Source organism: Glossina fuscipes, unplaced genomic scaffold, assembly GCF_014805625.2.
Source record: "Glossina fuscipes isolate IAEA_lab_2018 unplaced genomic scaffold, Yale_Gfus_2 0, whole genome shotgun sequence".
NCBI lineage: Eukaryota > Metazoa > Arthropoda > Insecta > Diptera > Glossinidae > Glossina > Glossina fuscipes.
Window position 1 is genome coordinate 19214388 of NW_023998414.1, and position 13058 is coordinate 19227445.

At 31.3% G+C, this 13058-nt stretch overlaps 1 protein-coding gene across 2 annotated transcripts; it reads left to right on the forward strand.

The window, feature by feature from the left end:
* The first annotated feature begins 555 nt into the window (after positions 1–555).
* On the forward strand, positions 556–12924 carry LOC119634671 (heat shock protein Hsp-12.2). 2 transcript variants are annotated; one of them, XM_038028961.1, is made up of 5 exons: positions 556–948; positions 8468–8491; positions 11012–11075; positions 11150–11245; positions 12604–12924. In XM_038028961.1, exons 1-5 carry the CDS (start codon positions 770–772, stop codon positions 12796–12798), a joined length of 558 nt encoding a protein of 185 aa, XP_037884889.1. In that variant the 5' UTR covers positions 556–769; the 3' UTR covers positions 12799–12924. The 2 variants fall into 2 exon arrangements, with proteins under 2 accessions (XP_037884889.1, XP_037884897.1); XM_038028969.1 differs by lacking the exon at positions 8468–8491 and having other exon boundaries at positions 557–948; positions 12604–12923.
* Positions 12925–13058: the final 134 nt, after the last annotated feature.

The window sequence follows — 13058 nt, forward strand, 5'->3', positions numbered from 1 at the left end:
TGATAAAGTAAAAAGTCGTTAGCACGAAATTATCGGTAAAGAAAAAGAACGCGAATATTATTAAATTGTCAATTTTACTATCAAATTCAATGATAGAAAATAAACTAATTACAGTTTCATGAGAGAAAATCATTCCTCGGTTACAAAACAATTTGTTACAAGCCTTTAATTTAAGAGAAGTCAATAATACCTTGTGTTTTTGTCATATGAAGAATGAAACAAATCGTCGATTATAATACAGAAAATATAAATGCCTTCGTTACTGTTGAATCGAAACAACCGACATGTTTTTAAAGACTTCACCTCAAATTTTCACAATTACATTTATAAAATCGCAAAGGAGACTAATCGATGAAGAATTCAAAAGCTAAAATATCTGAATTTAACTTGCTGTTATATACTGCTAATAATAACAAAATGCATATATTAGTACGCACTATGTTATATATATACAATTAAGATAAAATTTTGCGATGTGGTAATCATATTTCTGAGTGTAAGACAAATCGCAAAATGTGGCATCACTATTTGTTTTATGTCAAATAAAAACAACTTTCTTCGTGATATGTAAAACAGTTTTATAAGAAATACGTAACTGCGCGGAGTGGTTCCGGAGAAATTAAAATCGTACTGTGCTGCCATTAGTAGTGTTAAATCTAAAAATAACTTGTTGTCCATACCAAAAGAATTTTTGTGCCTGTATTAACTTAACGGCTCAATAAGAAACTAATAGCGTTCTTCTCTGCAAAACCATTAAATTATTCTCATAATGGCCGATGCTAACAAACGTAATATTCCGATCAAATTGGGGGATTTTAGCGTTATTGATACGGAGTTCAGCAGCATTAGAGAGCGTTTCGATGCCGAAATGCGTAAGATGGAAGAGGAAATGGCTAAATTTCGTCACGAGTTAATGAACCGTGAATCAAATTTCTTTGAAAGCACCAGGTATATACATTTGTAATGGTCTTGTAAATTATTTATTATTTGATAGCGATAACCTCTATTTTGTATATATCTCTAAGTATCTAAGTTAATCTCTGTATAGATACCGCATTATATAACGGCTACTGTTTAAATGTTTATGTAAATCGAAATTTAAGTACTCTTGCAAAAATTGAACATTTTATTTTAACAATGCGTTTGCCGTTTCTTGAGAATTTGTTGTTGTTGACGAAATGATCTTAAAATATGTACGAATGGTTGTTGGAGGGCTTCTGCCCTAAGTTTCAAAAATGTAATCATACATCAAGAGGATCTGAAATCATCTCCCACACATTTTATTTATATGTATGCCTATAAGATATGTGTATGTAATCATTTTTCTCATTAACATGCTTTGCGGTAAACGTTTTCATTATGTGTTAGTTTTTGAATAAAAGACACACCTCTTTCTCTCTATAATACACCTGTTACGTTGAAATGTATGAAATTCATAACTCAAATTGACATTGAAATCAGAAGTTTCAAATCTATAAATACATAAAGGTCTGGCTCCCTCTGCACCTCAAATACAGTTTAGATCTTTATTAGAATATGCGATTTTAATACGTAGTTCGACATTACATTTTTATTCATAACGATCGGATCAGATCATGACAGCAGTTAGCTCTCTTCTCTATACCATTCGCGATACAGGGGTTAATTATACTTGTGCGGGCATATGTGACGTCCAGAAAGACTTGAGACAGATCCATATTTTATAATACCGTTCGACTAAGAATCGTTTTCTGAATCCATCTAACCTTGTCCGTTTGTCCGTCTTATGCTCTTGCATTCAACCTGCCATCCATAATTTTTGAGATATTTTGATGAAATTTACTATGCTGATGTGTTGTGGACTGAAACGAACTGTTCGGATCGGACCACTTTTTGTACCACTTCTCATATAATGCCTTTTTAGGAAATTTCGTTAATTTGAATAATTGAATTGGAGTGGTGGAATATACCTAATGGTGGATCGTGATCCACTCTAGTGCTTTTACTTGTTGAGAGCATATTTGTTCGAGTGTATAGACTTTGCATATGGTGAAAATCTTCTGGATTTATATATGGGATGAGAATACATGTTCGTGTAATTGATATATAAACGAAAACACGGGATGACCATGAGGTGTATATATGCGCGTCTTCATTCTAACAATGTTGTGTTCATATAATTAAAAATAGAAATATTCATTTTTTTTTTTTTTTCTATATATATATAAATTTTTTTTTTTTTATATCTAGAAATCTTGTAAATGTTGTTGGCTTAGGGCACACATGTAAAGGCAGATCTGTTCATTTGCGTATCTCAATTTTTAAGTTTCTCATTAGTATCTAAGGCGAAAAACAAAAGAAAAAAATTATCGAAAATATGTTGTAAACAGAAAAATTAGGAATATGTAAAGACCTTGAAGCATAGTTGACATGCATTTACTAAAAGTAGCACCTATTGTACTTTTTCTTTTATTTTAAATATTTTAATTTTAAGTGCACTGCGCGGATGCGGTTGTCTACAGTGCATTCATCTCTGTATGTGCGTGTTCTTGTATATATTGAGCTCACATTCACTCATATTTACATTTAGAATTAATCAATTCTATCATTGCTATTGGGCTTGATACTTTTTATGGCTGCATTTTTCATATCTTTATCTATCAAAACACTGTACCTTAACCCTCTATAAACCAAACGTAACATAAACTTTTGGCAGATCTCTCGTTTGTTTGCTAGACTTTTAAGGTGTATTGAGAATATATATGACATTTTTTAACTCCCAAATATAGACCAACTTCTTGAAAAAGTCACAATTAGCAAATAAAAAAAGGGTCTTTTTTTTTTGTGCTCAAAAAACATTAAAGACTAAAGGCCTTTCTATTTTTTCCTTGTGGTCGATCATATTTGATGGAAAAAAATAATTGCATTGGAATTGTTCCAAGTGAATTATTTTGCTTTAATGTTTAATTACTAAAATTTAACAATTTTCTGCAACCAGTGTTTGCTGGCGATATCTTCTTATTGCGCATCGTTACGAATTTCGGATATTCAACTGAGCAAAATATCATTCCCGGTATATATTGCATTTTATACAATATTTTATATATATATATATATATACGTATGTAAATATATATTATGCATGTCGTACATTTTTAAATCATGGCGTGATCTCATAGCTACTTAGTTGTAAAAAGCAAACCTTATTTTGATACTCCATCTTTTTTATATATGTCGGTTTTTAATGTTTGTGGGCGCACCCTCGATTCTCTATTAATGCAAAATTTTACGGTCTACTTCAAAATTGCAAAAGTGTTTTTTTGAATTCATAGTTTTCACTAAGTCCAAAAATCATCTCAACAAGTAAATCGATATATAAAATGTATATTATGTACATTTATCTAAACATATATATATATATATATATATATATAGCAGATCATATATTATATATATATATATATATATATATATATATATATGTAGATAGATATAATTCACATATACGACATATATGTGTACGAAGTACACATAAAATATATGATCTGCGATATGACATACCACGTGTATTGAGCAATTGAAATTTTCCTTTATCTTGCAATTAAATATTGGACAAGAACGTTTTACTGCTTATTATAAAAAAGTTCAATCCAAGCCGAATTCCCTTAATGTATACGAAAACTATTATATTGATTAAATTTCGGGTACATGCGAAAATTGTATCCATTTTTCCTTAGTCTTAATAAGCATTTAGTTGTAGATTTAGATCGAGTCTATCAATCGGGTAAATTTGAATATTCGCAATCTTGGAATTGCGTTCATGAGTGCATTCAACTTTGGAAAATTCAACTTTTTTGAAAATTTTGCATTTTGCATTTGTAACGACCGACAGACAGACAGACAGTCAAACAGACAGAAGTGTGTAAACGCACACTGATCAAGAATATGAATAGCGTCAAAGTGATGATATATAATAACTACCCCCTCATATTCGAATAAATATATATAAAATAATATGCAATTGGAAAATGAACAACTTACTTATATGTACATACAGTGGATGCCGCCAACGTTTATAAAAATAATTGATTGAATAGAAAAGCTGCGTAACTCTTATTATCTGCTCTCGAATGAATATTGGGTTTTTGTTTACTTTCTTTTTTTTTTCTTTTTTTTTTTTTTTTCTTACAAACAAATTTATTTGCTTACCACACATAGAAAGATACATAAATGTACGTAGCCATGCATGCCTGTACGAAAATGACGATAAAAAGTTTCAAAGTTTATTTTTAAACTATCCAACCATGTGTGCTGCATGACATCATCGGTGAGAGGATTGCTGTTTTCGTCGTCGTCGTCGCTGTTGCCTTCGCCGTCGTCGTTATTTGGATGGTTGCTATAACATGTGGGATGATTTGTTGATTGCTTTTTAGCTGGCATGTTGGCCGCCTGGTTTGTTTCAAGGTTTTAATTGTGTTGATTGGTTTACCTGGCAACGGGCTTAAGGAATAGCTTCGGAATAACGTCACACTTTTTATTTTGATTTTCTTTTAAATCACAATTATGACTAACACAGCCGGCCCCCCACACCATAGCATAAAATATTTAAAATTTATATATATATATATATGTGAAAAGGATCCACCCTCAGTGCTTGCTTTTATTAACATTCAACCATATTCGGTTTTGAAGCATAGCGTTCTCGTTTGTCATTTCGGTGCCCATAAAAACTGAGATAGAAAGAGAGCCAGACAGAGAGAAAGAAGGAAAGAGAGCTGAAATATAATATACCGGGATGATAATTATTGTTATTGAAAATAGGTCCGCGTTAATCCACACATTCCACGTTTGCTGCCCATATTAGGTGGCCATCTTATCTTTTAAAAAAAGGAAATTATGAATGAATAAATCTTATCGTCTTTGGCAGCACAATACTTCGGAATTGCCAAATACCATTTCAAATTGTTACCTATGGTGAAAGTGTAGCTGCTAAAAATTTAATTTCAGGTAAATTTTTAAGTCGATAAGGAAGTGCTTTATAAAACTGGTCGAAAAAGAAAAAGCTGGCCGGCTTGGCTTGTCGAACAAGGTTTTCTTGGCAAGGAGATATCATAAGCACTTTTGATAAATGAAATAAAATAATTGATAATTAATTGCAGGCGATAGAAATATCGTTGAAGTATCGTGTAAATAGCTTCAATGGTCCGCATATAATATCATATTTTGTAGTAGTTCGCTATGTGAACTCTAAAATTTGCATTGGTCTGAACTGTGTTGGGAAACATTGATCTGCACAATAAATGGGCAAAGTTCATCGCAGCTAGCTGAGTTTAGCACACTTCGTAGGCGTTGTTCTCAAAAGAAAATTTTTTTTTATTCATCATAACTAAGTCTAATTGTCGTCCTAAAGTGTCACCTATGGGTTTAATCAGCTTCTCTCTTCCCCTTTTATTTGCGTTCGCGTTTAATTAAAGCGCAAGTAATGCTTGACCTGATTGGCTTGAGCACAAATGTGGTGATATTGTGGGATTTTTCTGACTCACTTAAATTGATCAATTAGTAAGTATTGAAAGGATTTTGTCTAGACCATTTTTTTTTCCGCATTAACTGTACTAACTATATGAAGAAGAAACCTGCATAGGCAGCAGAACGACCAAAGCAAAGTAAGTTTAGCTTAACTTTGGATCACATGTAACTAGTAAGAGAAAGGACCGAATAAAAAAAAAAAAAAAGACCCAAGCCAGTATTCGTCTAATAAAGGTACAGATACTACATGTGCTACATTCGTGTCCATCACTGTACACATATATATATGTAAATAAATAAAAAATTTATTTGCTATACTTTCGTTTTGTCATATTTATATGCGTGACTGTGCACTCTTTTTAATAATTATTATTGTTATAATAATTTTTTTAGTCTAATGAAATAAATTCTTAGATTAAAAGAAAAAAAGAAAAAAAATTGAGAACAAGCAAGGTAGACGACTGTCGGGGCTCTATTTGAAGAAAAGAAAATTCGATATTGGGTAGAGGAGTTTTACCATGTCCACAGGATTAGTTAATCCGAATGCTATTCTTCCGATAAAAAAAAGTTTGGACAGTCACGAAGCCAGTGCTTTGTTGTAAGAGTTTGACCAAAATTGCAGATTGGGGATGAATCCAATGTTGTCTTGCAATTGTATGATTACGAGGCGAGTTCTCGCATATGCTTTCGTTTGGATTTTGTTAATATTTTGTAGGGTGGATAGATGGATGGAATTAGGTGAGCAGAATTAAGGATAATAGTATCGTAGATTTGCTTCCACAATTTTCTCTTTAATTTTCCTTCTAATATATCGTTCTCTCAAGCTCGAAATTCTCCATGATGTCGTTCATAGTTAGAACTGAAGAGGCAGCAAAATTCGACGCTCGATCAGTTTGGTCATTTCCTAACGAACCGATACGATTAGTGGGTACCAAAGGCGCAGCAGGATATGATTTTCTTTAACTTACGTTAACGGTCCAGCTCCAGTTGAAAGTCGCAGAATTCCGGATAGCTTTTAACCTCCACAGACTGTATCCAATTTCAGTTTATTTTTATGAGGAAAGTTCATAGGTTGAAGAAGGATAGCTCTTGCTTCAGTTGTAAAATGATAAGCCACAATATTATTTAGAAAGTTGGCGCGAGAATAAAGTTCGTTCAAAGAACATGGCAGCAACAATCAAGATTCGGCCTACATTTGCCATTTAAAGATAGTTAAAAACTTCTCGTGGATTTCCTTGAGAATACCAGGTCATAGTACATTTCCGAAACCGGACTGAATTCCAATAAGAATTTTTATTTGTATCAAGTTAGATATTTTTTGAGCAAATTTCCGATTTACAAAACGTTTAGGACGGAGTATATATATAATTATTGTAAACCAATTTAGTTCGTGGAGTATTTGTGGATCCAGATATCTGCGTTGATTGATGAAAGATTACAATTCCATGGGCAAAACTTGGCACACAATAACACACAATTTCGATTTTGGAATTTCAAAAATCAATATTCGTCATTACAGTGCACAAGAAGCTGAAAGAAATTTCGGTAAAGCTTTTCAATAGTTTACAAGTTTTTCTCATTAACTGAGAACAAGTAAAAGGCATTAGTCACGCGACCGGAAATGGAAATGGTATGGGTCGACTTGTTTGCAAAATATATTAAAGAAAAGTTATGTGCTTATCATACGTGGAATCTAAACGATGGACTTGATTTTAATTCTAAGGGAATAGTTTTGCATAGTTTTCACATATGCATATATATATATATATATATGCAATCTACCCTTATTATACTCTGCAACACTTGTGGTACTATATCGATCGGTTAACAGTCATTTTCTAAATAGATCTAAGCTTGTCTATCCGTCTGTCCGTCGTATTTTTTTGTATTCAACCTGCCGATTGAAATTTTTAATATACTTTGAAGAAAATTTTGGTACACTGACGTGTTTTGATTCGCTATTGAACGGTATTGAAAGGCGTTCGGATCGGATCACTCCTCATACACAGTCTTATTTTGATGAATCATTATAAATGAAAAACTGTAATAAGCGAAGTGTTATACGTTATTTAATGGTGGGGTGTGGCCGACTATAATGTCCTTAGCTACTCTTTTCTATTATGGTGACGATATCCCGTGCTCGTTAGTTTCCTAGTTTCAGGATAAAGTAATGGGAAGCGAACGCCGCTATACTAATTAACACTAGAACCGAGGTTTGACAAAAAAATTCCTTGACCGTTGACGATATACTCTGTAATTCTAGTCCTAATATATTTTGATACATCTTATAAACGTATTATACGCTCGAGAGAGGATTTTTTTTTTATTATAAAATAAAAAAAAAATTCCTTTTATTATTAGGTTTTTTCTTTTTCCACGCAAACGGAATATTTGATAAGTTCTGTTTAGCGTCCAATTGTTTTACTTATTCTACGCAAACATTTAAACAGTAGTTGTATTGTATGCTTACGTAACTGTAAAATTGTAAACTCTGCGTATATGTAATTCTATTAATATATAATAATATCCCCCACCGAATAACCGAGTAACTCTTAAGAGGGAGGTATCTGCATTTCTATAAAAATATTCAAAAAAAATTTTTGGAATTTCCTTTCTTTAATATAAACGCAATCAGCCTCACCGTGGTATGCTTTGGCATTGAATATTACGCTCTAAGAAAAAACAAAAAAAAAAAGTAAAAGAAAAATAAATAATTATAATAATATTAATAATAATAATAATAATAATAATATTTCTTTTCAATTCTAATACTAATTCTATGGTTGTGTTCTCTTTTCTTTTTTTTTTTTTTGTTTTTTATTTCTTAATAAATTAACGCTTCTTATTTCAAATTGTAAAATGGCGCTTGTTTTTAAAAAATTTTCCCACATGCGAATTATAATATGTACTATGGCTTCGTGCATTCCTTTAAATCAATCAAATACTTTCACTTCAAATGTAGTACAACTAAAACAACAACAAGCAGGTATTACAAGGCATGAAAATGGCTTACCAAGTTACTATGTTTTTTATGTTAATAAAAATTGATGTATATTTATATAGTATACGCACATTATGTTAATTTAATTTTACATATTTCCATCAATTAATTTTAATTTAAATTTAACAATAAATAATATTGTTCATATTTATTGAATGCAAATTGATTAAATGATAAATTTTTACGATAGTTTTTTTTTTATCATTTAAAACTAATTTCTTATCGAAAATCTTGTATATAATCACAACACACACATATTATACGTATATATATATATATATTTATATAAATACATATAAATATATATATATGTACATATAAATATAAATATATATATGCATATAAATACATATAAATATATATATATATGTGGGACATTTTCATAATCGTAAAAATTGAGAACTGAACCGAAAGGTGATATTTTGTATTGTGGCGTTATTTGTAGCCATTTTTTCAGGCCCAATTTTTTTTATGCCCATCACCGAAGGAAGGATGAGAGGAGGATGATTCATTTTGTCAAACCTGTTTAAAACAACGCGATAAAAGTATGCTTCACAGACCCCATAAAGCTGGTCAGCATCAAAATTCTGAATTGATTTAATATATCCGTCTGTGACGTCTATGCAATGACTGCGCCAAAACATTGTCCTGGTCAATGCAAAAGCAAATCTGTCAGATTTAAATATTGATAAAAGCATTAAAAATTTTTGCACATAGGTTGATATTGAAAATGAGCACATATTGACCGAAGGACGCATCTACAGTACCGCGTAAATTAATTATTAAAAAAATATTTTCTTTTTGCTCATCACGCATAAATTGCAGCAGATGAACGCGAAAAAAATGCAATCTATATTTTACAGGCGATACTTAGATGCAGAAGCTTGGCCAAGCTTATCCAATATTATAGAGTAAGGAAATTGAGTTTGCGTTCTCAATAGCTTTTTAATAAGAACATAGAAACATGTTTCTATGACCCCATAGAGTGTATACATTCTTGGGCACTTGCAAATTCGGAATGCACCTAAGCATATCCGTCTGTTCGTCTGTCCATCTGCCCAACAGTGTAGTATTCGTTGTAAGTATTCTCTCGTTCGTAAAAATGAAAACATTGCCTATCAAAGGACACGCCCAAGCAACAAAAATTGAGCTCACTCTCTCATAACTACTCATAAAATACAACACATGCAGGATATAAATTTCCACTTTTATTCCAAAAATAGAATATATCGACTATAGCGCCTATATATATATATATATATATATAGATGCAGCAGGTTGCCCAAGCTTACCCAATATTTCTTTTTTTTTTTCTTCTAATTTTTTAGCCATAGGCTATTAGTAAGTATAGATCAATTCCGTCGAACGCAGTAAAGATTGCTTAAATGATCAATTTACTCTACCGGTCTACTGCCCTTAGATAAAACCAGGTATTCTTTAATTTTCTTGCCTCTTATAGGATAACGATGGTGGGTGTCAAAGATTCGGTCACATTCGAATACGGAATTTTTTTTGCTTATATGACCATTGCACTTATCTCAATTTTTGAACGAGATAGAACGTTAACAGACCTGTTTTGGAGCACATTTTGGATTCGTTTTGAAAATTGAACGGAAATGTCTTGAGATTTAATTAGCTTTTAAATTGATTAACTGATAATTAGGTAAATAGGACGGTCGTTCTTAAATTCATATTATGGAAGCTTTCGTCATGAAACTGTTTCATGCTTCCACGCTGTGAGATAAGAACGCTTTATGCATGCGATTGTGATTTGCATTCGTAGAGTCTGAGCGAAAAATTCCTATTAATAAGGAGATAAATTGCTTAATTTCATTGTCGTCCACCAACGGAAACTGGTGGGGTATTATTTAGTAACCTTGTTATTATCGAACTTGTTATATCGAACATATACATAAATGGTGATCATCCATTTTGTGGTTCTGAAAGTAAATGTGAATATAAAACATTTCTAATTCGGATTTGGATAAAGTTTTTTCTTTTGAATTTCAATTATTTGGACTTTGCCGTCATAAGCGATTACGTTAATATGCATAAAATTTCCAAATTCATGTTTTCATGTCATTTAAGCTGTGACCTGAAAACTATTATTATTAAGAATTTGTAAAATGTGCGTGTGTTTAACATCTGGAACTTATTTCATATATGTTGCCATTAATCCGGCAGGTCAGTTTTGATTTTATTCATAAATTTATCCCGCACATGACAAAAGGCATTTTTGTTAACACTAACAAAATGTGAAGCGAATGCAAATATAATTTTTCCGTTTTTGTTTTTAAAACTTTTAAAACTGTTTGCCCGAATCGATGTATCTATGTATGTATATGTGGATGTATGTATGTATGTATGTATGTATGTGTGTTTTTATTTAGATATTTATTCATGTTCGGTTCGCTCATTATGCAGTAATTAAACTTGACTATTTCTTTAGTAAAATAATAATTATAATTAATTTTCATTTATGATTTTTAACACAAACACGCACAGTGCAACAAACGCTTCTAGACCGAAGCAGAACTATATTTCGGATATTAACTCACCTTTAATTCAGGTAAGATTGTAATGCATTTTTATATAAGCGACCTCGTCAATATCTGCCTTAATATAAATTGTTTTTAATCGCAGGAGGATGGGGATAATAAAGTGCTTAAATTACGTTTCGATGTAAGCCAATATGCCCCCGAAGAAATTGTTGTCAAGACTGTCGATCAAAAATTATTGGTAAGATTTTTATAACGCATCGTGTCTATTTATATGCATAAGTCCCGCATTGCGAAGCAAATCTTGAAGAATTTACCTGACATTTTTTCTTTTATATGTATTTGATGAAAATATTAAAACTTATTGCGTATTAATCTGTTCAGCTATTTTTTTTTTTTTATTTTTTCTTTTATTTTTAATATATTGGTGTCAAGGATAAATAGGAATAAATAAAAAGCTATTGTGTATAAAATTTTTTAATTTATGTTATATATATTATAAACAAAGCACACGTCAGTGGCATCCCACATTCTAATCTAATTCTTTGTGAATGAATGAATAATTTGAATCATCCTCTTGAAAAAAAAAAATTAATTAATACATAACATCATATTCAATTATTCATCCAGTAAGATAGCTTATGAAATTCAATTCGATTTATTTGAAATAATGTTGATGTCACTTTTTCTCAAATGATTGTTATTGTTGTTGTTGCAAACCAATTAGATTTTTTCAAATAATTCTCATCGGTTTCATTATAATATACCACCAATTTTGAATAAATACATTTACAAAAACGGATTCCCCCCGCTTAACACGATTGCCTTGCCGCTGTGTCGAAACATTTTCTTATACCCATCACTGTAGGATGGGGCTATACTCATTTTGTTTTTTTCCTTAATGCATGCAACACCTAAAAGGGAGAGGAAGGACTTCAGAGACCCTATAAAGTATATAGATTCTGAATCAGCGTTGATCTAGTCATATCTGTCCGTCTGCGTGTCTATGTGGTGTGTGTTTTTGGCACTCTCCAACAAGAAAAACTTGCAATACCACTCATTTGTCATTTCAGACCGTCTGTTTAAACTTTGGGAATGCGGTCAGGTATGTTTAATAAAGAAGAAGAAAGAAATTTCAACGGAACGAATTTATTTGTACGCAAAATAAGTTAACTTAAAAAAGCAACATTATATGATGGATAACAACAAAAAAATCAAAAAATAATAATAACTATCGATAAAATTAATTTTCATCAAACAGCTAATCTACTTTTTTTCTCTTCGCAAAGTTGGTTAAAGGGACGCTTCCTATTAATGATAAAAAAAATGAAAAATAAAAAATGAAAGGAAAAATCAATGGAAAAAAACCCATATTTGATTCTTTGGATTCGTCTTATAATACTTGCAAATTTTGTACCCTGTTCTCTCCAAACACCGTGTTAGGCGCGTGACGCCTCCATACATACATATAGATTTCTACTTATAGTAAAATGTCAAGTAAATTCTCTGCCTATTGCCAATATAAAACTAGGCGGTGACAATATCATTTTAATACAAGTTTTATTCTAACATTATTTGTTATCATCAATTATTTGACAGGTTCATGCAAAACATGAGGAAAAATCTGACACCAAAAGCGTCTACAGGGAATACAATCGTGAATTTTTATTACCGAAAGGCGTTAATCCTGAAACCATACGTTCATCTTTAAGTAAAGATGGAGTACTCACTGTAGACGCTCCTTTGCCGGCTATTACTTCAGGTGAAACTATGATTCCCATTACCCATAAGTAAGGGCGTAAGATGGCAGCAGCATAACATGTAACAGCATTCATCAGCGCTATCAATGCTAGAATTAAATAATAAAAAAAAAAAACGAAAATAATTAAATAAATAAATAAAAAAAAAATCGCAAATCTATTTTTATTATAGGCAGCGAATCTTATTAAAAGAAAAATATTTTATTTTAAACATATAACTGTTTTTTGTTTCAATGTTCGTATTTTATATTTGAAATTCCGTGGCATATTTAACCTTAACTCTTCTTTGTACGT